Source organism: Cervus elaphus, chromosome 26 (genome assembly GCF_910594005.1).
Source record: "Cervus elaphus chromosome 26, mCerEla1.1, whole genome shotgun sequence".
Lineage (NCBI taxonomy): Eukaryota > Metazoa > Chordata > Mammalia > Artiodactyla > Cervidae > Cervus > Cervus elaphus.
The window spans coordinates 21,627,516-21,653,474 of NC_057840.1; the positions used below are offsets into that span (position 1 = coordinate 21,627,516).

The 25,959-nt window shown below is 37.9% G+C and overlaps 1 protein-coding gene across 1 annotated transcript in view; it reads right to left on the minus strand.

The window, feature by feature from the left end:
* Positions 1-25,959, minus strand: part of MAP3K5 (mitogen-activated protein kinase kinase kinase 5) — a 213,345-nt gene that overhangs the window by 130,597 nt on the left and 56,789 nt on the right. The window contains exons 2-3 of the mRNA XM_043888113.1: positions 22,065-22,204; positions 4,693-4,716 (exon numbers count right to left, since the gene is read on the minus strand). Of these exons, the coding sequence (XP_043744048.1) occupies positions 4,693-4,716; positions 22,065-22,204 (164 nt within the window). The remainder of the gene's footprint in view (positions 1-4,692; positions 4,717-22,064; positions 22,205-25,959) is intronic.

Consider the following 25,959-nt stretch of genomic DNA (forward strand, 5'->3'; position numbering starts at 1 on the left):
CTGAAGTTATCCTTGATGCTTCCATTTCCTCCACCTCCCACAAACTATCAAGGTCCTGTCTATTCCACCTCCAAGATACATCTCCTATTTGTTCATTTCACTCCATCTTCTCTACTAGCACTGCAGACCATGCCACCATCATCCTGGCCTGAGCCATTGTAACTGGCTTTTACCTGGGCCCCCTGCTTTTCCTCTTGCCTATCAATCTGTTTTTTTACCCAGCTGTCAAAGGGCTCTTTCAATAACATATATCAGATGCCTTCTCTTGGCTGCTCAAGCCCCCTCCCTTGCTCCTGGGATAAAGATAAAATAGATCACTGTCACCTACGAGGGCTTAACTATCCAAACCCTGCCTCTCTCTCTAGCCTCAGCCTGTATCCCTCTCCACTCACTCAGCACGACCTTCTATCTGTTCCTGATGATGCCAAGGGAGGGGGCACTAGTGCAAACACAAGCGGAACTGGGAAGAATGAAGGAGACATCAGACTGGATGCCCCTGAGGAAGAGAGCCTGACTGGAGCTTAGGGGTCAGGGAAGGGAGGTGAACACAAAGCCAAGGATTTCAATCTCTGTTCCGGGCAGTGGGAATCCTGGAAGGATTCAGAGTAGGAAAGAAAACATAACTAAAGCTGTGCATTTTGACAGTCTGGGCAGAAAACAGAATGCACTGAGAAAGAAAGAAATGAGATTTAAGGAAATTAGGTGGGAAGCTACAAAGCAAGACCAGATCACAAAAGCTGATGCATGAACTTGATGTTAAGAAGAAAGAATCACTGAGACCAGCCAACTGGTTACAGATATTGAAAGAGAGGAAGAAGAAGGCATTGAAGGCCACTCCATAGTTGTAAATGGGGCTCCTTAAAAGAGAATGCGATCCTTAACAAAAAGCAAGAATTCAGAAGCAGAACCAGACTTAATAATATTTATGAACAAATTACATTTGGGGGCATTTCTTATGTATTAGGTAATGAATCATAAACAGAGACTGACTTCTATTTAAAATATGAGATGAACTTCAAGAGGGTGAGATTTGATTTGGTGAGTAGAGTGACACGCACAGTTTTGAAAGGTTGGGATTTAAGGGGAACAGGACTTCTAAAGTGATAACATCCAAGAGTTCCAAGCCAAAATGCAGACCTGGAAATTATCTGGTATGGCTGAGTCTGAGGAAATGAGAGAGACCTCTACAAGAAAAAGCTGGAGAGAAAGCAGAGGGCTGAAAACTATAATGAGATGGGGAGAAAAGTCTATTTATCATTCTTCCAGGGAGTCCAGGAGCCCAAATCATATGTTCCATGTCAGCAGAATGGAGAACAATGCATTGCTTCTCTTATCCTTTAAACTAAATGAATGATAGTAAACATTTATTCATTACGTGCAGGTGCCAAGGAATGAATGGTCATATGTTTACCACAGCCCACTGATGGAAGGAATCTTGTCTCCATTTCACAGGTGAGGATTCAGGTAAGGCTTGCAAGGTCACACAGCTGAGCTGTGATGTGTCTAGGACACCAGTCCATGGACTCCTTTTCCGGAGGGCCTGCCATTATGGCCAGGGGGCTGAGCAACCTCCCGAGTGTCCTTGATTCACTGGCACACCAACCCTTTGCTTCAGGTCACCTTGCACGGACCCCTGCATGAGCCAACTTACTGCCTCGTAGCAAACAGCCAAGAAGTACCAAATGCCCTCATGGCCCCACTTGATTATTTATGACCATGTTATTCTCTGAGACACTTGTATCTCAGGTAATGAAGCAGAAACTGGGCCGGAAAGTATGAGAAGAACCTCCAAAGGTTGCAATTTGATTTTTAAATCAAGCACATTAAGGTGTTCTTTTCACAAGTTCTCCTTCATGGAACAGTAATTGGAAGACTAGTCAGGAAGAGGAAAAATAAACATACCCTGCTTCTAAAATGTTACCAAGATCTCAGAGAGGGTTCACCAAACTAATTCTTTGACCCAAGCTACTGTCTAAGCAGAAAAGAAAGGCAAGCATATCAAGAGATGGCTTTTCCAATCTTCTAGAGCTTAAACTTTTGAGGGAGTTGTAAAAGAGCAACAGAATCAAATACTCCTATTTTTGAAAAGAATTTTGACTCAAAACTACAAAAGAGAAGGCTCCAAATCTTCTAAGTTACAAGGTAAGGACAAACAGGTGAGAAGCCATTACACCAGAAAAGCACTATTGGAATTTTGGAATATTATTCCTCTACTGCTGGATACAGTTCTGTACCTTCAGAAGCCTTAATATCATGTGTATTTGTGTATAAGATAAGAAGTAGAATACATTATTACTGAAAGACTGGGCATTGAGAAATAACATCTGTGTAAAACATTCTGAGAGAAGAGGAATATCAGATGTCTGGGTGTGTATTGAGCAGTAGGTAGGTAAAGAAAGAAAGATGACTCATGCAAATAGCAGAGAAAATCAGATTCCAACTATCTTCAAACCCCATGGGATGAGGTTTCGGAATCTTTGAAGGTATTCCGCATGCTGAGGCTTTCCCAAGTTCCTGGTCTCACTGTACTTTTTGGAATCTCTTCTCTAAGGCAGTACTGTTATTCAATGTCCCATTGTTGGTGACCAAAAAAAAAAAAAGGGACAAAGAAGTAAGCAGCAGGAGGCACTTCTGGGCCTGAGCTAAGAGCCAACCCAGCAAGCCTGCAATGGGGAGAAAGAATGGGGGAGTGGTTGTGGATGGTGTGTTTTTTAAAAGGATACCAGCTATTGAAAAAAGCACCTTTTCACAATGATGAACACTAATAATATGGGAACATTTATTTCCCAAGTTGGCTCACATAGAGCTTAGAAATACCATTACGGCAATTTCTATTTATAGATTGCTGCCAATCCTGATTTTGAAATACCTAATAATCCAAAGCAAATAAAAGACTGTGATCAAGAACAGACACTTTAGGTGCAACAACTGTCTTTTATTAATAAGGTACTAATTCTAAAACAATTAAACCTGCTTCTCGAAGGAGAAAGACCACCTTTCCTTAAGTTTCAAAACAATGAGGCATGGTCATAAAATAACAAGACTGGTCTCTTCAGCCCACACTTGTTTTCATGGTTATAAAAACACATGGCTCAAAATTGAGACGAATTCTCTCCGATTATCTCTACTACTTTTGTTTAAAAAATAATAATGCCAACTCTGTTTTCAATTTTTAAAAGTTACATAAAGGTGAACATAAGTACGTGTGGAGCATGAATTAAATTTCTGGAAAGACATGCCCTCAGCCACCAAATATAACTGAAATATATGCCCCAAATACTCAGCTTTTGAGAGGGACTTAGCACTGGAAACACAGCAGCTGACTTGAGTCAACGGATGACTTGTTCATAATGTGTAATATTGGGTCAACTCACAAACCTGCTTCCCCACACGTCCAGACTATCAGTGGGAATGATCAGTCCTTCTCTGCCATTCAGGTGAATGCTACCTCCTCTGAAAAACCTCCATGACCACTGGAGGGATGGGCTACCCACTCTTTGAGATATTGCCTTATGCTAATTTCTAATTTGTTTGTTTGCTTATTTGCTTGACCATCCCCCCCACCCCCAGCAACACTCTGGCATGTCTCAGTTGTCTCCTGGGACAATTATGAAAGAGTTGTCTCCACTTTCAGCCTCCATAGTGAGTCTCTTGCAGCACCAAACCCAAAACCTGGCACAAAGTTCATGTTCCATCAATATTTGCTTCATAAAATCTGTTACACTGAACTGATGCATGAAGCAATCCTTGTTCTTTTCCTGTTGAGATGTGAAGGATAAGTTTATCATGGCAACATTATTCATGCTGCAATGAGTCCCTGACCTGAAGTCGTAAATTTCTTAAATCTTAATTTCTTCAACTTCTGATTTAAGGGAAATTTACCCATTGTACTTTTAATCTTATCATCATAAATGGAAATATGTGCAGATTTTTATGCAGTATGCTATTTCCACTCTACATTTCAGAAATACATTAAGGTTTTAAATACTGGCTTACTTTCCAAAATGAAAACATGACCATTGACATAACCATGCTAATTCCAAAATACAATTATACTTTATGCATTTAAATTTCTTAAATTTATCTTTATCACTCTTTAATTTTTAATTTTCTGTGGAGGGTAAGAACTTTGTAGTGTGGTTTCCAAGGTCTTAAAGTGTGCTCTATAATACTTAGGAACTTAAGTCAATCTCAATGTAAAGATGATAGAGATATGTAGACATATCTCCATATGTGTGTGTATGTGTATATATGTGTGTATATGTATTGAAACATTTATAATTCATTTATATAGTATACATATAGATATACAGTATATATATATCAATACTTGTGTATCTGTATATATAGATATGCACACACACATATGTGTGTTTATCAGTGCATTTATATATACATGCTGCTTTAGTAACACTCATAATTATACAAAATTGAATATACTATGTAGTTTTGTTCTAAATATAATTATATATAGAAAAAAACAGGCATCAGTGTCATCTCCCTCTAGTATAAATAAAGTTTCACTATAAAGGGATACTTATGTAAAATAGCCATATTTATATTGATACATCAGAAACTTTAAAAGGAAGAGACAGAAATTAATTATTTGTGGAAATAGAAAATATACCAGCAATTAACTGATAAAAAAGAAAAGATAAAAACATTTATGGAAGGGTTAAGTAAAATACTCACAGTATTCTTCTGGCAAATGATTTCCTGAAAAAAGAGAAAAGAGAAGAATAAAGCAAAAGTTAATACAAAATTAATTAATTCAACTAATTAACTGAAATATTCTACATGGCAAAATTTGTATTAACAATTTTATTTATTTATCACTAGCAATTAGAAATTCAGAATGTGAAGAATATAAGGTATCAACTAAGTTCCTGCATCTGAGTTTACAGTCTGATGAAGGGCACAAGAGTGCACAAAAATATCAACTATGGTTTAAGGAAGACACCATAAACATGTAGAATCCAAAACTGAAATCTGAAAATCATTTCTGCAGAGTATGTATGCGCAGAATTATCTTATCAGCTACAATCTTTGGGGAAAGAGATTAAAATGAGTTAGCTTTCCCAAAGCACAGTCTCAATCATGCCCTGAGAAGGAACCCAGCAGCATGCTTGGAGAAAAGCTAGAAATAAAGGGTGCTGGCTACTGGGCGGTGGGCAAATCATATGTAGACAATAAGGACATCTGACAATAACTAGTCATAAATGTTATGTATTGTTCTGTAAGAAGTAAAATATGATAAATACATTGCAGGTGGTGCCCCATCTTCTCGATTATGAGAAATAAATGCGATCATGGGAATAATGTGGCTATATCATATCTGGCACATAGAAAGCTCTTGATAAAGCCAGCTATTATTATTCCTAGACTTCAAGATGAGTAGAGACGTGGAAGAGACAATCTAGAAGAGTCTGGGGCCTAAAAGCTTCATGAGGTTGGGGAACCATGATTGAGAAAGGAGAGAATGGGACTGTGTTTTAGAAAAGATGGCATGTGTGTTGCCGGGGAAACAGGAAATGTGAGGCATTTGTGGAGTCTACAGTGTGGTCCATCTGGCTAAGACCAGAAGCGGAACCAACCCAGGCGAGGTACGAGAGGAGCAGAGGAGTGATGCAGGCTGTCACTCACCCCAGGGGACCGGCTGTCATTCATCCCAGGATCGACGTGGGGCAAAGGGGAACCTAGGAGGGCTTCAGCTTAGGGCAGGAGGTAAGATTTCTGAATGATTAAGGGTAACAGATGAGTAAACAAAAAGAGGAAGGGATTGTGCAGGGTAATTCTGAGAGCCATAAAGATGTATATAAAATACTAAAAGAGGCCCTTCAGTACTCACAATCTTGCTGATGAAAAAAAGAACACATACACATGTAAAAAGAAACTTAAGTCTCTGCATACAACCGTGTATGCATATCTGTCCTACATCCAAAGAGCAATACAACAGTAAGAACTGGGGTTTCTGGGGAAAAGATGTTCCTAGGGACCGAAAAAGGTTGAAGATCAGCAAAGAAGGTGGAATTCAAGAGGACAGTCATATCTTCCAAAGACAAAGCGGGGAGGTAGGAATCCAGGCTAGAGGACTAGGAATGCAAAGGCCCATTTAGGAAACAATAAATATTATTCCTGGGGCTAAAGAAAACAGCTCATTTTTTTGAGAAGTATAGAAGAGAGAAATAAAAGGGTTTCCTTTTATTATTGAAAAGATCTTGAATTCAATCATTGGGCTAAAACAGAAAGTTCATTTTGGCACATACTGATAATAATATAAAGTTATTTGGGGCCTAATTGAAGAAAGCCTTGAATGCCAAAATAAAGTTCCTCTGTTGTGTGGGCATTTGGGCATATGAGAGTAAAAGTGTTTTTTCAGGTGAGTGACAGACATATAAAAGTCTCTGCACACACTGGGACATTGTTTGTAAAAGCAAAGGTTGGGAACAACACAAATGTTCAACTAGAAACTGGCCGACTAAACTATGGTTCCTTGACACGATGGAATACAATGCAGCTGAACAAAAGATGAGAAAGTTCTCTATGAAGTGATATGGAAAGATCTCCAAGATACACTGCCTAGCGAACAAAGGGAAAGGACAGAATGGTTGTTACCCTGTTTCTACTTATGTATCTAAAAGGGAGAAAAATAAAAATCCTCATTTGTCTACTTCTAAAATCTCACTAGAAGGATATACAAGAAACCAATAACAGTGGCTGCCAATGGAGAGGGGATCCGACTGCCTGGAGGACAAGGATGAGAGGACAGCTTTTCAATAATATATTCTTTTCGTAGTTATAAATGTTTATATTGGGTGAATGCATTACCCAAGAAAGACAAGTGATTAAAAGGTAAACCTTGTAAAAGTCTTAAAAATATGAATTAGATGGTGGTATTTAGTATTTGATGGAAAAAAGCATTCAGGTAGTTATCGCCAAAGTCCAGGAATGTCTGGACTTTGGACTTGGACAATGGTAGTGCCCTGGGGGATGGAAATCAAGAGACAGATGAGCAATGATGTAGAGGAAAGGTGAAAGTGTCTTTTCCCACAATGTTTCACAGGTAGTTAATGCATCTCTCCACCTCCCCCACTACACTCGCACGCACATGCACACACACACACACACACACACACACACACGGTTCATGAAAAACACAAAGCCAGGATAGTCTAGCTATCCTGGCTCAGATAGTCACAAAGCCAGGAATATAGTATGCAGAATTTTCTGAACTTGATTTATGGAGCATCTCTCCAGAATAGCAAACCACACTCTTTCCTAGATAGTCATAGCCTTCTCTCATCCCTCTAAGCAAAAAAAGAAAAAAGAAAGAAAAGGAAAACAACACTCTTCTCTTAATCGTGTACCACACAGCATCCTCTGCATATTGCACAGGAAACCCTGTTCTCTCGTGACTGCCTGCAGTGATACCTAACCTCCTAACAGAAGCAGCTGATGTCCTTATCTTTGCCCTCATGACTCCGCATACAGACCTCTGAGACAGCACTGGATATACCACACTGCAATTACCGCTTTATATGCTTCTCCTATCCTACATCATGAGTTCCTTGGGTGCAAGAGCCATGTTTAGTTCATATTTGTATCCCCACTGATTGCCTAGCAGATTACAGGGCATATAGTTGGTGCTCAATAAAAGAATGAATACATTAACTAATTCATGAATGTAAAAAATATTGGACTCTGAATTAGGATAGATAGGTGTAAGTCTTGGCTCTGCTCCCGACTGGCCATGTCTCATCTCACCTCTCTCTACTGTAACTCACTAAGAACTGGAGAGAGGGATTGTTGGTCCCTTCCGGTGCTGTATCCTATCACCTACTTTTGGTTAAAGGCCTATCAGAGTCAGCATTGTTCTCGAGCCACTGGAAGGAGCGATGTCCTTATGCCCAGCACAGGAGCTACTCAACCATGATTTCTGTTTGGCGAACCAGACACAGAGATGGAGGTGGTGATGAAGGGAGCTGTGATGCTGGCTGAATGAGCTGAAGGCTCCCTTCTGGCTGTCACCAAAGGAAATAACCACGGTTGTTACTGGCCTACAGCCAGTATGTTATGTCCTCCTGAAGAATTACTTATTGAAGTAATAACCCTCTTACATGTCTTCTTTGCTTCCATTTCAGGTAATGTACGCATCATAAAAAATTCTAAAACTATATTCAATCATCCTTATAGCCGTCCTACTGAATTTTTATTAACTGCTTGCTCACGTTTTTATAGAAGCTAAACGGGTACAAATGGTTCTCCTGAAGAAGAGCTTACTCACAGCTTACGATGTAACCTTAAAGGAGGCATCAACTTTAAAGAAAGAAAGGTACTATTTGTGCATTTTAACTCAGTACAAATAAATAGCAAACAAGACCTGAAAAGGTATCTAACCACTGAGGTGGAACAGTGAATATTTGCATGCGTGCGTGCTCAGTTGTTTCAATCGGGTCCAACTTTTTGTGACCCCAATGGACTATAGCCCACCAGGCTCCTGTGTCCGTGGGATTCTCCAGACAAGAATAGGGAGTGGGTTGCCATGTCCTCCTCAGGGGATCTTCCTGACCCAGGGATCAAACTTTCATCTCTTGCATCTCCTGGACTACAGGTGGATTCTCTACTGCTGAGCCACCGGGGAAGCCGCAGTGACTAATCTGTGCTAAATCCATTGAAGGGGAATAAAAAGGAGGAAGGGGAATAAATTTAACAGGCAACTGCAATACTTCACATCACTCAGTGGAAATGTCTTGTCTAAAGAGCCTAAAAATGAAAAAACAAAAATCAACATAAACTCCAGGTCCTTAACCGTGAACTGTTTCTGAAGATGCATCACCCCACTACAACTTCGTTCTTGCCTAAAGTCTTTAGGGGACCTTTAACCAATGTACTCTCTGGCTGTACCAAAAACATCCTCAAATGTTTTCTCCAGGATGCTTTGATAACCAACCCAGGAAGCAAGGCAAACCAGACAATCTAGCATAGGTCTCAATCCAAAGGAAGACAAAGACAACTTTTGAGAGCTACTTGGGACAATGTAACACTGAAGAGGTCATCATAAGGATAAATAAATGTGGAAGAGTCTCCAAAATTGGAAAGTTTCTCTGCCTAACATTTAGGTAATTACAGCCAGGGGAAGGAAGTGGGAACAGCTGGTGTGAGGTTGCCAAACCAAATGGACACAGGGTGGAAGAAAGAGTTAGCAACCAGGATCTGTTTCCTGAAAGAAAAGAAAGGCACAGGCTGGTGGTTTTTGGCCAGGGAAAAAGACCATGGCTCCCTGCTGGTGACCTTCAAGGTCTTCTCTTCTGAGATTGCTTTCTGTCCCAATGGAATGTGGCAAGTTTTCCACTGAAATTGGGGAAAAAAGGAATCTTTATTGTACTCCCCAGCTCCATCTTCTTACTGAATTTCAATGCCTCAAAGCTAAACAAAGATATGTCATATGGGCTGAGGTGAACACCATGGGCCTCACTGAGAAGATGGGGCTGATCTTTACCCTTCTACATGCTGGGTGGGCTTAGGTAGAACACTCCAACACAGGTGTCACAGAACTGGTTCATCTTTAAAGTCGGGGAACCAGGCACTCTTGTGTTTACATGTTATGCTTACATAAAAGCTCAAGGTAAAAAAAAAAAAAAAAAACTCAGTCTAACAAAAACCTGGAAAATCATATTTTTAATGGACATATGAAATCTGTGGACAGATATACAGGAAAATATACCTGATGACAAGTCCAAGAATATAGGGTTTTTCCTACTCTGATGCTTGACTGTGTGTGTACCTCTAAATCATTGCATCTCTGTGGATTTAGTTCTCATGTGTAAAGAAAGTATCTTCCATCTGCTCAATCTGCATAGTAACGGCACTGCCCATCTCAATGGGTCTTGTTTAAAGACCAAATGAAATAAATTTATGACAGACCTTTAAGCATTTAAAGTCACATGCAACATGAGGTATTAATACTATCAAGCAGACAAGCCCAACTCATTTCCTATGTTATCGAATGCAGAGGCATCTTACACCTGCGTTCTTTTCCTGGGAAGGAACACATCAGGATTATGGAGAAGACATATGAGCAACTGTTAATAAAAACAACCTGCATCCAAAATCAGGTTTAATGATACCCAAACTTGAAAATGATCCTAAAAGAAATTCTAGACTTTCCTCTCCTCCTCTATTAATTTTGTTTCATGTTAAAAAAATATATCTTGGTGGGAAAACTCTTACTGCAAGTAGATACGTATCTTTAAATGGGGCTAAGATGCTGAAGAGTGACATTTTATACATACAGCACTTGAAGGAGCTTCTTAACACAAACTTCTTATAATATGCTGTTATTATTATAATCAACTTCCTCTTCTTTGTCACCATCACTTCTTTCAGCGAGGCATAATTGGACCTTATTATTCAAGTACAGGTATTTCTATTTTTAAAAAACTGTATTATTGAAAAGTTACAGATATAATGAATTCTAGCATGGTAAATTATACTTTACACATAGATTTTAGCCAAACTTTCAAGGATGCTTTCTTAAAAGACTCAAATAGGATGGAGGTTTGCAGTGCCACAAAGATCAACTTTCAGAGAAAGAAGCATTTATTTATAACGAACAAACAGCTCTAGAATTCAGCTGGGTGGGAGGTAGGAGGCTTTCAGACTCACACCCTCTGTGTACAGAGGTATTCCTTCTTGCTTTTTAAGGTATTCAAATTCATGAGCCTGTGATGAAAATCTCGTCAAATGAAGAGAATACACCCAGAGATGTGATGGCATCCTCCGCTCACTACGTAGCCTAGATTTCCTTCTCCTTTGGATGAGATGGCAGTAAGATGCTAGACGCAATGAGATGGGGGAGCGGAAAGGAGGTCAGGAAGGAAAGCAAGGGCATCCTTTATCCAGCATATACATAATTCCTTTGAAGATGTAATCTTGTTACCTGACATCAAAGAAAACTGGATTTTCCAGTCACAAGCCCTTTCCAAAGCTCAGAGATACAACAGCTGGAAATCCACTCCTGCTAAAGACATCTTCATCTAGTTTGTCAATTCAAGATCTTGAGAGAAAATCTTAATAACATAGTGCTCACAGGGATTTCTTCTCTATTTCTCCCCCAAATTACCTCCCTTTCCCCCCAATTTGACATGGAACTACATAGCTCAGAGGAAAGTTAGATCATTTCTAAAATAAGTAAGATAAAAGAACTAGAAGTTTTTTCTCTCGATAGAAAATATTTTTTCCATGAAATATTAACAAGGATATGTGATGATTATACTGGACAGAGGAGATACAGAGGGCCATGGTTTACAAATCAATGGCCAGTTATTAAGTCAGTAAGACACTTAAGAAAATGTCCAGGAGCAGCACTGTTCCATGGGGCACAGCCAATGTTTCCGGCTCACAAATCGTTAAGACTACTTTGTAGGATTATATCCTCAAATGACTTTTTTTCCCTAACGTTTACCATGTACTTTGTACCACTAAGTTAAGTGCTACTTTAGAGTGCTGAAAAGAATGTAGTAAAAATTCATTATTAAACTAAGAGAATTATAAACCTTTGGGAAAATACCAATCTTACTTTCCTACTCAGTTCAATCTAAAACTAAATTCATCTTAGTTCTTTATCTTGGTAAAAGAGATAAAACTTTAAGAAAAGGAAGTAGTGGTATAACAGGAAAAAAAGTTTTTTGAGTTTAAGAACACTCCAGAATCTGAGCTAATTTGCCAAATACATGTGAAAATTTAACTTAAGTTCAAGGTTGTTGTTGTTTAGTCACCGAGTCGGGTCTGACTCTTTTGCCACCCCATGAATGGTAGCCTGCCTGGCTCCTTGGTTCATGAGATTTCCCAGGCAAAAACACAGGAGTGGGTTAGCATTTCCTCCAGGAGCTCTTCCTGACCCAGGGATTGAACCTGAATCTCCTGCACTGCAGACAGATTCTTTACCACTGAGCCACCAGGGAAGCCCTAAGTTCAAGGTATTTATAACAATATTACTTTGATCTCCTCAACAAATTACTAGAAACTAGTATTAGGCTGGTCAGAAAGTTCATTCAGGCTTTCCCATAAGATGGTATGAAAAAACCTGAATGAATTTGCTGACCAACCCAATATAATCACCAAAATTCACGGTATTGACATCATTGCCTGGTCTTCTAAAAACTATAACCATTTGCTTCAAGTGGAAATGAATATTATCAGCAAAATGGACTCAATATCCAATTTCTCGCATACAAACTCCAATGGAGATTGAGTCCCTCTGTACCTACAGATAAACATCATGGGTCTAAGTACCATGCAACTTTTGAATGAGCAACTATGACAGTCCTCAAGGTTCATCCATGTAGTAGCATGTGTCAGAATTTCCTTCCTTTTTAAGGCTGAATAATATTCCATTGTATGTGTATACCACATTTTGTTTTATCCATGCATCCACTGATGGACATTCAGGCTGCTTCCATATCTGGCTATTTTAAGTACTGCTGTTATGAACATGGGTGCATAAATATTTCTTTGAGATCATGCTTTCAATACTTTGAGGTATATATATATCCAAAGTGCAATTGCAGGATCATATGAAAAAATGGCCATATTGTTACAAATCACTGATTTTTTAAAGGGGTAATTTAGTGATAACGTTACATATTTTGGTTTGTGCACACACAGTTTCATGCTAGTCAGATCCCGGCCTAGAAAATACTAGTTGCATTGAGGCAGAGGAAGAGTTTCAGCCACCAAATATACTATATTCAGTGAGATGGCAAAAGATTAAGCATGTGGATAGACTGCTGTAAAGAGCAGTTTATGAAGGCAAATCCCACCTGGAAAGTGACATTTCAAGCAACAGTTACAGAGGAAAATACAACTAAATTTCTTGAATAAGGAATGATCTCACATAATCATAATGTCTCAACATAGGCTGTGTCACCACTAACTGGTATGCATATCAATCTCTAGACATTTATTCTGCAACGGATAAAATGGGAACAAAGCCTATCTTAGTGAAGAAAGAATAATTCCAAATGCATGTGAGGCCTTCTAATCACAGTTAGAACATTAGGAAAAAAATATTTTGAGATTCAAATGCCAAAAATATATGTAAGTTATCCTAAAGGACACAGAAAGTAACAGACTATAACAATTTTTTTCATTAAAAACATTAGTTATGAAATATTTAAAGAATATAAAACTTAGTCACTCACTCCTTTAGCACAGCAAAGAAAACCACCAACAAAATAAAAAGGAAATCTAATAAATGGGAAAAGATAATTGCAAATATATCTAATAAGAGGTTAATATCCAAAACATGTAAAGAACTCATACAACTCAATTTTTAAAAAATCAATTAAAAACTGACAGGAGATCTGAAATAGACATTTTTAAAAAGAAGACATACACTTTTCAACAGGCATATAAAAGATGCTCAACATCACTAATTATCAGGCAAATACAAATCAAAACCACAATGAGATATCACCTCACATCTGTCAGAATGGCTATTGTAGAAAGACAACAAACTGTTGGCAAGAATATGGAGAAAAGGGAACCCTCATACACTGTTGGCAGGAATGCAAATTAGTGCAGTCTCTGTGGAAACAGTACAGTGGTTCCTCAAAAAATTAAAAATAGATCTACCATTTTTGTTGTTGTTCAGTCATCCAGTAGTGTCCGACTCTTCACGACCCCATGGACTGCAGCATGCCAGGCCTCCCTGTCCCTCACCATCTCCCAGAGTTTGCCAAAGTTCATGTTCGTTTCATCAGTGATGCCTTCCAGCCATCTCATCCTCTGATGCACTCCTCTCCTTCTGCCCTCAATGTTTCCCAGCATCAGGGACTTATCCAATGAGCCATCTGTTTGCATCAGATAACCAAAATATTGGAGCTTCAGCTTCAGCATCGGTCCTTCCAGTGAATATTCAGGGTTGATCTCCCTGAAGATTGACTGGTTTGATCTCCTTGCTGTCCAGGGGACTTTCAGGAGTCTTCTCCAGCACTACAGTTCGAAGGCATCAATTCTGTGGTGTTCTGCCTTCTTTACAGTCCAGCTCTCACAACTGTATGTGACCACTGGGAAAACCACAGCCTTGACTATACGGACCTTTGTCACATACGATATGATCCAGCAAATTCACTTCTGAGTGTTTATTCAAAGAAAATACAAACACTAATTTGAAGAGATATATGCACTCCCATTCACTGCAGCACTGTTTACACTAGCCAAGATATATAAGCAACCTAGATGTCTATCAGTAGATGAATAAATAAAGAAGATGTGCTACACACACACACACACACACACACACACACACACACACACACATAGGAATACTACTCAGCCATAAAAAGAATGAAACTGTGCCATTTGCAACAACATAAATGGAGCTAGAGAATACTTATGCTGAGTGAAATAGTCAGACAGATAAAGACAACCTCCATATGATGTCACTTATATGCAGAATTAACAAACAAAAAGAGGCAAATAAAACATAATAGAAATAGACTCATAGATACAGAGAACAAATTATAGTTGCTAAAGGGGAGGGATGTGTGAAGATAAGGAAAATTCGTGGAGCGGATAAAGTGGTACAAGTTTCCAATTATAAAATAAGTATGTCATGCGCATATAGTATATAGCATAGGGAATAACAGGAATAAAATACTTTGGCCACCTGATGCAAGGAGTCAACTCATTGAAGAAGACCCTGACCCTGGGAAAGATTGAGGGCAGGAGGAGAAGTGGGGGGCACAGAGGATGAGATGGTTGGATGGCATCACCGACTCAGTGGACGTGAGCTTGAGCAAACTCTGGGAGATCGTGAAGGCCAGGGAAGCCTGGTGTGCTGCAGTCCATGGGGTCACAAACAGTCAGACATGACTTAGTTACTGAACAATAGCAACACAGGGAGAAATATGGTCAGTGACGCTGTAGTGGACTGTGTATAGAGACAGATGGTAGCTAGACGTGCGGTGATCATTACTGTGTTATACACCTGAAATTAATACAATACTGTAAGTTGATCATACTTCAACTTAAAAAATTAACAAAATTTTTCACACACCCATGGATATACCATCCAGACTTAGAAATGCAATACATATAGTTGAATACTCCTTAATTCTATTCCACCTATCCTTCAAAGAAGTATTCATAATTTATTTATAATCCTCATATATACTTCTATCCTTTTATTACACAAATGTATAAAGAGCACTGTCTTGCACGTGGTGACATTTTGTATAGATGGCATCATACTGTACTCACGTTTCTATACTTTGTTTTTTTTTTCTCTTAACACTGTTTTTGAGATATACTAATAGTGGTACTGAAAGCTCTAGTTAATTCAATTTTAAGTGCTCTAAACAGTCCATTAAATGACTAAACCAGAAAGTATTTTTATTCATTCTTCTGTTGATAGATATTCACCAATTTCTGTGACAGGAGGATTACCACAAACAATGTTTACATAAGCTTTCTTGATTATATCACCTTGTGCATGCTAAAGACTTCTTTAAACAGAAATGATCTTTATTTTTCTCAAAAAATAAAAGAATCGGAACTTCTTAACGTTAAAGATCAGTGCATTTAAAGAAAACTACCACAACCTACACATTTGAAAGAGTTAAATGAAAATGACAAACTGAGTAAGAAAATCTTCTTTCTATAACTTTCAAAAGTAAATTTAAAATGAAATTTTAGAGGATTTGACATGATTAATCTATGTGGAGTAATTTTCCTGTGTATCCCAACATGGCTTTATTTAAGATTTTTTTATTACTTTATTTAAAAAAATTTTATGAGGCATAATTGACATGTAGCATTATATTAGTTTCAGGTGGGCCATATTCATGGTTTGATATTTGTGTACATTGGAAAATAATCATTTCAATACACGTAGTTAATATCTGTCACTACAGCTACTTACAAAATTGTTTTATCTTATAAGAACTTTTAAGGTCTACTTTCAAAAAATGTTTTTTAGAAGAGAAAGAGATTAGTTGAGACTACTAATCTGGGCAGAAGAAATATCAGTGGAACTATAAATATTCCATTAAATGACTATAACAGAAAGTATTCATATTCATTCTTCTGTTGATAGATATTTACCAATTTCTCTGGGGGAGAGATTATCACAAACAAAGTTAACATAAACTTTCTTCATTATATCTCCATATGCAAGCCAAAAAAAAATTTTTTTTTTTAACAGCACACATCTAGAGACAGAACTGCTGACTCTTGGTGATAAAGTCAGTTGATACTATAAGCTATTGCCAAATTGATCTTCAAAAGGTAGTGCCAACATTCTCTTCTACCAGCAATGCATACACTTCCCACACTTCAAAGCCCTGCCATTGGTATAATAAGGGCTTTTAATTGTTGACTAACTGATAGTGTGAATGATATTCCCTTGTTTTGTTTTGCTTTGCTTTCATATGAAGCATTATTTAAAAGTGAGTGGGGAGTGGCCTAGCGAAAAGAGAGGGAGCTAAATAAGGGAGAAGGGGTAGGAGTCAAGATTTATGGCTGAGAGGTATTGTTATAAAGGAATTTCTTTTTGTTTTTGTCTTTATTTATTTTTTAACTTTTTATTTTATATTGGAGTACAGTTATTAACAATGCTGTGGTAGTTTCAGGTTTGCAGCAAAGTGATTCAATTGTACACATCTATTCTTTTTCTGCTCAATGTTATGTAACAACTTAAACAGGAGAAGAATTTATAAAGGAATTTCTGATGAGAGAAGAAATGGTTCATTAAAACAACTTCCTCACTCTACACAACAGCCATTCATTTCTCCCAAGCTCTTTCTGATGACATATGGACTCCATGTTATTTGTCCCACAGACTATCAGCCAATGGTTCCAGACCTACAGTCCCATTTACTGAGAGATCCCAAATGAATATCTGATCACTTCTATAATGTACCAAAAATCAGAAAACATTTGTTACAGCAGTTTCTGATTTTCAAACAAACGTAAATCTCAGCAGAGTCTCATTAATAGGCACATAAGATGTTTTCATGTTATCTATTTAAAGAAAATTGTGTTATTACTTTAAATAATTTTTTTCCTATTTGCTAAGGAAAAAATATCTATCAACTTCCCTTTCTCAAAGGGGAATGATGATCTTCTTTTTGAAAAAAATTATTTCATCCTTGCTACAGTGAGAGAGTATTTGCAATTTAAAACTGATACAAATTCTATTGCAAATACATGATCTGATTAGAGTCTAAATATCCTTTCATTTGAAAACTGAGACATAGATCTTAAGTACTTGTATGGTTCCTATCTATCAGGGGCTTAAACTTTAAAAAAAAAACTTTCCTGTGATTTCTTCCTAAGAATTTGCTGCCAAAGAGAAACAATTCTTTTCAACAAAGAACAGTAGATGAAAATAAAACTGGTACAGGTGTACTTTCTAGATGTCCAAAGAACCAATTTGAGTGAAGCTAGATATGCAACAAGAATACCATTCTCATTCTGTCTTGACCTGTGGAAACAGGCAGATACTTCATTTTTATTTTATTTACCTAATCCATATATAATATATTATTTATAAATATCTCTTATTTTGCCTATTTCACAGCAGCTTTCCTGTCTGTTGCTAGATGGTAGGGATAACAATTTCACTTATAACTACCTGCAACAGAAATAATTTTAAAAAATTAAAATACACACACACACACACAGACCTTTCTCAGTAGCAGAACCCAAGGAACCTCCAGGGCTCAGAGGAGGTTGTTAGACTGAAGGAAAACACTTTCTACCCCAGAACTTTGTGCTTTGCAACCAGATACTTGGGCCAGGTACACACTACATAAGAAAATAACAAAAGCTTACATTTACTGGAAGGAGGAAGACAAAAGAAGGGATGGATGTTGCATGAAACAACTCAGGACGTATGGTTGATGGGTTTTTCTAAATAAACACACTTAGGAATGTCTGCTATCCTTCTAACCAGAAGTAATTGGAGTCAAGTTTAGTGGTCAAGGGGGCCAGACTTTGGACTCAGGCAGACCTGGACCCAAATTTTCTACCTCACCTTAGGCAAATGACTGAATTTGTCAGAATTGTAGTTTGCAATCCTATAATTTGGTGATGGTATATATACCTCAAAGCTCAGGAGACGCAGGTTCAATCCCTGGGTCGGGGAGATTCCCTGGAGGAGAGCACGGCTACCCACTCCAATATTCTTGCCTGGAGAATCCCATGGACAGAGGAGCCTGGTGGGCTACAGTCCATAGGGTTGCACCGAGTCAGACATGATGAAGTGACTTAGTATGCACACATGCATATACCTCAAAGTGATGTTTTGAGGATTAATCCAGCCCCATCACTTCATGGCAAACAGAAGGGGAAAAAGTAGAAGCGGTGACAGATTTTATTTTCTTGGGCTCCAAAAATCACTGCAGATGGTGACTGCAGCTGTGAAATTAAAAGATGTTTGGTCCGTGGAAGGAAACCTATGATAAACCTAGACAGCATATTAAAAAGCAAAGACATCACATTGCTGACAAAGGTCTGTCTAGTCAAAGCTATGGTTTTTCCAGTAGTCATGTATGGATGTGAGAGTTGGACCATAAAGAAGGCTAAGCACCAAATAATTGATGCGTTTCAATTTTGCTGCTGGAGAAGACTCCTAAGTCCCTTGGACAGCAAGGAGATCAAAGCAGTCAATCCTAAATGAAATCAATCCTGGGGGACTTAATCTGAAGATGAAACTACAATACTTTGGCCACCTGTTGAGAACTGACTCATTGGAAAAGACTCTGATGCTGGGTAAGATTGAATGCAAAAGGAGAGGAGGACAGAAGAGAATGAGATGGTTGGATATCATCACTGACTCAATGGACATGAGTTTGAGCCAACTTCGGAAGATGGTGAAGGACAGGGAAGCCTGGCGTGCTGCAGTCCATGAGGTCGCAAAAAACTGAACATGACTTAGTGACTGAACAGCAACACAATAACAAAAGGGCTGAGTACCTAGCACATAGTAAGTGCTCAATAACAAACAGCAATTAGGTATTGTACACAAGAAATGTGCATATTTTAGATAGACAAGCCTCTTGAAAGAACTATTTTATTCAAATAGCAATAACACATTTATACAAAGGCTGGCTGAAAACAAATCAATCAGTTTATTTGTCCCACACAAAGTTCTGATAAGATTAGCTTTATCTCTTCTCTCAAATGTAATTTTAAAAAATTTCCCTAGGAAAGAATGGGCATAAAATTAAATCACTAGATACCAGTAGGACAAGAATAAAAATACTGTACAGTGAAAAATGTCCAACACAACACTGCTTGCTTAAAATGAATTTACTGCAAAGAAAATGGAATAGAAAGAGTAAAATAACCTTTTCATCAACTTGCTAATATAAGTTTCAGTTCAGTTCACTTCAGTCACTCAGTTGTGTCCGACTCTTTGTAACCCCATGAACCGCAGCACGCCAGGCCTGTCCATCACCAACTCCCAGAGTTCACCTAAACTCATGTCCATTGAGTCAGTGATGCCATCAAACCATCTCATCCTCTGTTGTGCCCTTCTCCTCCTGCCCTCAACCTTTCCCAGCATCAGGGTCTTTTCAAATGAGTCAGCTCTTCGCATCAGGTGGCCAAAGTATTGGAGTTTCAGCTTCAACATCAGTCCTTCCAATGAACACCCAGGACTGATTTCCTTTAGGATGGACTGGTTGGATCTCCTTGCAGTCCAAGGGACTCTCAAGAGTCTTCTCCAACACCACAGTTCAAAAGCATCAATTCTTCAGTGCTCAGCTTTTTTTTTATAGTCCAAACTTCACATCCATACACAACTACTGGAAAAGCCATAGTTATGACTAGTTGGACTTTTGTTGGCAAAGCAATGTCTCTGCTTTTTAACATGCTGTCTAGGTTGGTCATAACTTGCCTTCCAAGGAGTAAGTGTCTTTTAATTTCATGGCTGCAATCACCATCTGCAGTGATTTTGGAGCCCCCCAAAATAAAGTCAGCCACTGTTTCCCCACCTATTTGCCATGAAGTGATGGGACCGGATGCCATGATCTTAGTTTTCTGAATGTTGAGCTTTAAGCCAACTTTTTCACTCTCCTCTTTCACTTTCAAACAGTACTAAATCTCTTCATCAACCTGCTAATATAGGTTGCTACTATAGGTTGCAAAGAGTACTAAATCAAACTCTTTAATTAAAAATGTGTCATCATGAAATGTATGTACATTAATTAAAGGGGCAAATCTGGGGTAAGATTAAGTTTTTGCTGTTGTTTAGTTGCTAGGTAGGGGTTTCCTTAAAGAATTGCTCCAGGTGAAAAACAGATTTAGACAGATGGGGAAAATCTCTTACAACTGTTTCAGAGTATTCTGGAAAGGAATACCCAATCAATCCCCAGCACAATGGCCTGGCATGCAGAAAAGGTATTTGCTAAATGATCCTGCATATTTTTTAGAGAAAGCCATACAAGCTTTAGATACTCAGATAAAAGCAAAACACGACTACATTTTTTCCCTTGGGTTTTGGGTTAGAGATCTTCATATACCAATTCCAAAGTGATAGAAGCATCGTTCTGGGTTTCAGGACTCCACATCCCAAGGTTGGGTTTTTTTTGTTTTTTTTTTTAATTTTTATTGAATTTTACCAAGGTTCGCTTGGATTTGGAAACCTGGAGTGATGAATGAGAAAAAGCCACAAAGAGCTAGATGGAAGTTTCACAAAGGAAATGACTGATTATGAGGTTCAGAATGAGTTACATGCTAAACTGTTAGATGATTTTCAAAGAATCATACAGTGTAAAATCATTTGGCATTGCAACAGCATTTTAGGCAATCTTCTTAAACAGAGAAAATACCCTCCTATCATTAAGTTACTATCATGGAGAGAATGCCATGAAACATGTTGAATTTTGTTGACAAATATAAGATCATGGTATCTGGTCCCATCACTTCATGGCAAATAGATGGGGAAACAGTGGACACAGTGGCTGACTATATTTTGGGGAGCTCCAAAATCACTGCAGATGGTGATTGCAGCCATGAAATTAAAATATGCTTACTCCTTGGAAGGAAAGTTATGACCAATCTAGACAGCATATTAAAAAGCAGAGACATTACTTTGCCAATTTGTTGGTCCATCTGGTCAAGACTATGGTTTTTCCAGTGGTCATGTATGGATGTGAGAGTTGGACTATAAAAAAGCTGAGCAACGAAGCACTGATGCTTTTGAACTGTGGTATTGGAGAAGACTCTTGAGAGTCCCTTGGACTGCAAGGACCAGTCAATCCTACAGGAGATTAGTCCTGGGTGTTCACTGGAAGGACTGATGTTGAAGCTGAAACTCTAATACTTTGGCCACCTGATGCGAAAAGCTGACTCATGTGAAAAGACCCTGATGCTGGGAAAGATTGTGGGCAGGAGAAGGGGACGACAGAGGATGAGATGGTTGGATGGCATCACCGACTCAATGGACATGGGTTTGGGTAAACTTTGGGAGTTGGTGATGGACAGGGAGGCCTGGCGTGCTGCGGTTCATGGGGTCTCAAAGAGTCAAATACGACTGAGCGACTGAATTGAACTGAACTGATGGTACGTTTTTCTTCCTCCTCTTTCCACTTTAACTGAAATCATATTCCAGTGACAGAAGATGGCAATTTTCGGGTGAGAGAGAATTTGTACTCAGAGCACTTTCAGTAGACAGCATACTTCTAGTGGGAGTCAAGTGTGCCCCAGGAAACCCCCAGGTGACAGAGCATGCACGCTGACCATGCATTAGGTACCCTCTTCTTTCTCCAGGGTGTGCATTGACAACTTCCTGTTCACAACTGTCTCCTCAGCTGCAACTCCAACTGGGGCTCAGAACTCAACACTAAGTTTTCCCCTTAGCTGGGGGAAATTTCCACACTCAATTCCAGATAAACCTCACAATGCAACAGTAACTAGTCACTGTTGCATAATTATTTGACTGACAATAACATCCTTCCACAAACATATGCTACTTCATTTTTTCTTTCTGGATGCTGGAGAGGTATCCCTAAAACGGGGGCCTAAAGTAAATATTTAGTAAACAAGGGAAGTACCTTCAGTGACTGCAGAGAGTCTGAATTAGTATCACAGTAGAGGATGATGTTGTTGGCCATGCTGAAACTTTCTCTCACTCCAAGGTGGTAAAATAAGGATGGTTGTCGGAAAGCATCACTCATCTCCACCACGGCGATATCTGAAAACAGAAAACAAAGTCCCCCAAATGATGACACCCAAATAATGCTCAGTAAGCACTTTTTTTGTTTCAGTAACTTAGTATTCAAAGAGGAAATGATAGGGATTTTCCCTCTTCATTTACCACTGAATTTTAAATTAGCCGTTCTATCGGAAGTGGTTTTACAAACTGCAGCAAATCTGCATTTTTGTTTTTTTTTTTTTAAAAAGAAAAGGATCATGTAATTACTGGAAACTAAGGAGAGTCTGCAATGGTGGAAAGTGGGGCTAATGCACTCTGTTACATTTTAACACTGAAAACAAGTTAACTAAGTTTCCAGAAGTAGATCCATGGGAAACAGCAGCAATAATAAGGATAAATTGAGATTTTAAGAAGCAAACAGGTAAAATTATGACTCAATCCAGAACTGAATTTTATAATAAATATCTAGCAAGTCCTTACCAAGTATAATCAAGAAAAAGAGGAAGGCAAGGTGTAGAAATTATGACTAAGAAAGAGAATACAGCTATAGATACAAGTTCTTCCAAACTTCACAGATGACTAACACCAAGGTAGCATAAACTCGGTAACAAAATTTGACAGTGCCACAAAAATAAAATTCAGATTAGTTTCAAACTCATTTATATATAAAGACAGAAACATGAAAGAAAAATGAGCAAGATGCACCAAGCACTATATACTATAAGAACACTAGATCATGGATTTAAAATTTATTTAGGGAATGCAAGGATGGCTCAGTGGAAAAAACTCATCAGTGTTCCCAAAGATGTCCTTAGTACTTTATGTAAAATTTAGAATCCACTTTTCATTAAAAATACCTGCAAACTGAAAATATAAGGGCACATCTTTAAATTGAGAAATAATATATATTTCATAACAGCTTTGTACTTATAGGTATTCTCATTAAAATCAGGAAAAAGATGAGGCTGTCAACTATTCTTACTACCAGTACACTATCTGAAAATCCTAACTGATGCAATAAGATTTAATGAAGCATGGACATATAATTCTATAAAATAATTATCATTACTTGCAGATGTTATGGATTACCAACCAAAAAACCACAATAGAATCAATTAAACAACTGTTGTAAGTATTAATACAATTTAACAAGATGTCAAGGTGCAAAATTATGAAAACAACTTCCTTTAAAATCATAATAAGCTTCTGGAAAATATAATAAATAAATCCTACTCAAAATTAAAATAAAAATATTAACATATAACAAATTTAACAAATGATACTAATTTTTTTAAAATATGTGCAATGTGTGATAGATGAAAGGTTAATATCTTTATTGTTATCTCTTAGCTCTTTATCAGTTCAGTTCAGTTCAGTCACTCAGTCGTGTCCAACTCTTTGCGACCCCATGGACTGCAGCACGCCAGGCCTCCCTGTCCATCACCAACTCCCATGGTCCACCCAAACTCATCTCTACTGAGTCAATGATGCCATCCAACCATCTCAGCCTCTGTTGTCCCCTTCTCCTCCCACCTTCAATCTTTCCCAGCATCAGGGTCTTTTCAAATGAGTCAGCTCTTCACATCAGGTGGCCAAAGTATTGGAGTTTCAGCTTCAACATCAGTCCCTCCAATGACCACCCAGCACTGATCTCCTTTAGAATGGACTGGTTGGATCTCCTTGCAGTCCAAGGGACTCTCAAGAGTCTTCTCCCACACCACAGTTCAGAAGCATCAATTTATCCCTTATTGGTCAATTTAAAGCAAATAAGAAACCATAAAACATTACAATATTATAGAAAACTAGGCTGTGGACATAGGCAGGTAAAATCACAAAAGTGTAACTAAAATGGCAACATCACATATAAAAATATTCTACATCTCACTCCTAATAAATGAACACTAAACCAATACAAAGTTTTTTTCCTATCAAGGGGCCAAAGATATTTCAAAATACCCAATGAAGATGCAGAGAAATGGTATTCTTACATGCTATGGGGAAGTGTAAACTCTTAAGGAGATCTTGAGTCCTTAAAATTATGCATAATCTTTGACTCAATAATTCCATTCCTAAGAATTTATCCTGAGAAAATTCCTATACATGTGGCAGATTTACTTGTAAGTATATCTACTGAAATATTATTTTTGCAGTAATGGAAAAATGCCTAAATATACATTATTAGAAAAATGACCACACATACACACACACACTATATTTAGGAAAAAAGTAAAATATACACATTATAATGTATAGCATACACATTAAAACATAATGTATACATTATAATCAATTGATTATTATATATATTCTATATGTATAGATGTACATGAATAAAAAAGTTTTGGAAAGTTGTACAGCAAAATATAAACTGTGATAACAACTGTGTAATGGAATTATCACTTATCTTTTCCTTTTTATGCCTTCTATATCTTGTACAACTTCTGTTATGAACACTGATTACTTTTGTAATTTAGGAACCCACCAAAATATAAAAAGAGCATTGAAGACCTGTGTGCAACCGAAGTGCAACCCTTTTATAAAAGGAACACAGACCCTCAAGAGGTTGTTTGATACAGCCAGCCTTATCTAATGAATATGAAATTGGAGTCTACATTCTGTGAAGGAGAAATAAGTCAGATCAAATGAAAGCTAAAGACCCAGAAGATTTAGTGAGGTTATAAAAGGGGAGGGCAAGTCAAAGGACCTTCAAAAGATACTTTTCAAGGCTAGCCATGACTTCAAGGCTCTCTAAGACAAATAGAGAGTTTTCTTCTGGGGTCCTTAACATTTCTACATCAAAAATCAACACACACAAAAAAAATGAGTCACTGCATCCCACCCACACGGCCCATCTGCCTCAGGCACCCACTCGGCTTCCTCCTCCCACAGATGCCAGCCACTCACCGTCAGCCACCCCGCGTTAAAATCAAGAGACAGCATGCAGTGAGGCTGAGAAAAACGAAATAAAACAGCTGCTGATGAGAAAACAAATGAGAGATAGCAAGGAAAAATACTAAATAGTGACAATAGTGGGGGGAAATGGGTTCTTTCCAGAGAACTGATATGTGGAATCTGTTGCTAAAATAAAGTAGAAATGCTGCAGAAGGCCTTCAGATTAAGAGAGAAATGAGATATGTAAAATAAATGGTACTAGTAGACTAAAGTATATTCATTAGATCTGAACGTGGAAACAGGGACAGACCCATGTGGGATGCAATATACAACATTAAAAATGCTTATTTGTGTAGCGATTTTAAAATACCATAAGACAGTATAATCACAGAGGAAGGCATTCTCCCTACTTTAAATTCAGTCAAATGATTTGTTCTGATGTATTTGTATTTTTTCCTTAATATATTTTTAAAATTTCCATAGCATAATATTCACTCTTTCATCGTCTTTGGTAACATGTTTAAAGCACGTGCCCCCCCCCCACCTTTTTATTGTTGAGCTTGTTTTCTTAAAGTGAGTTTTGTCTGTTTTTATATTGATATTTTTCCTTTGTCAGATATGTGATTTACAAATACTTTCTCCCTGTTTGTGACCTGCCTTTTCATTCTGTTAAGTGTCTTTAGGAGAGAAGAAAATTTTTACTTTAAGCCAAATTTGCCAATTTTTTCTACTATGGATTGTGCTTTAGGCGTGGTATCTGAAAAAAATCTTTGCCTAACCAAGTCACAAAAGTTTTCTCTTATGCTTTCTACTGAAAGTGTTACAGCTTTTATACCTTACATTGAAGCTTATGATCCATTTTGATTTTCTCTTCCAAAAATTTTTGGATGTTCTATTCTATT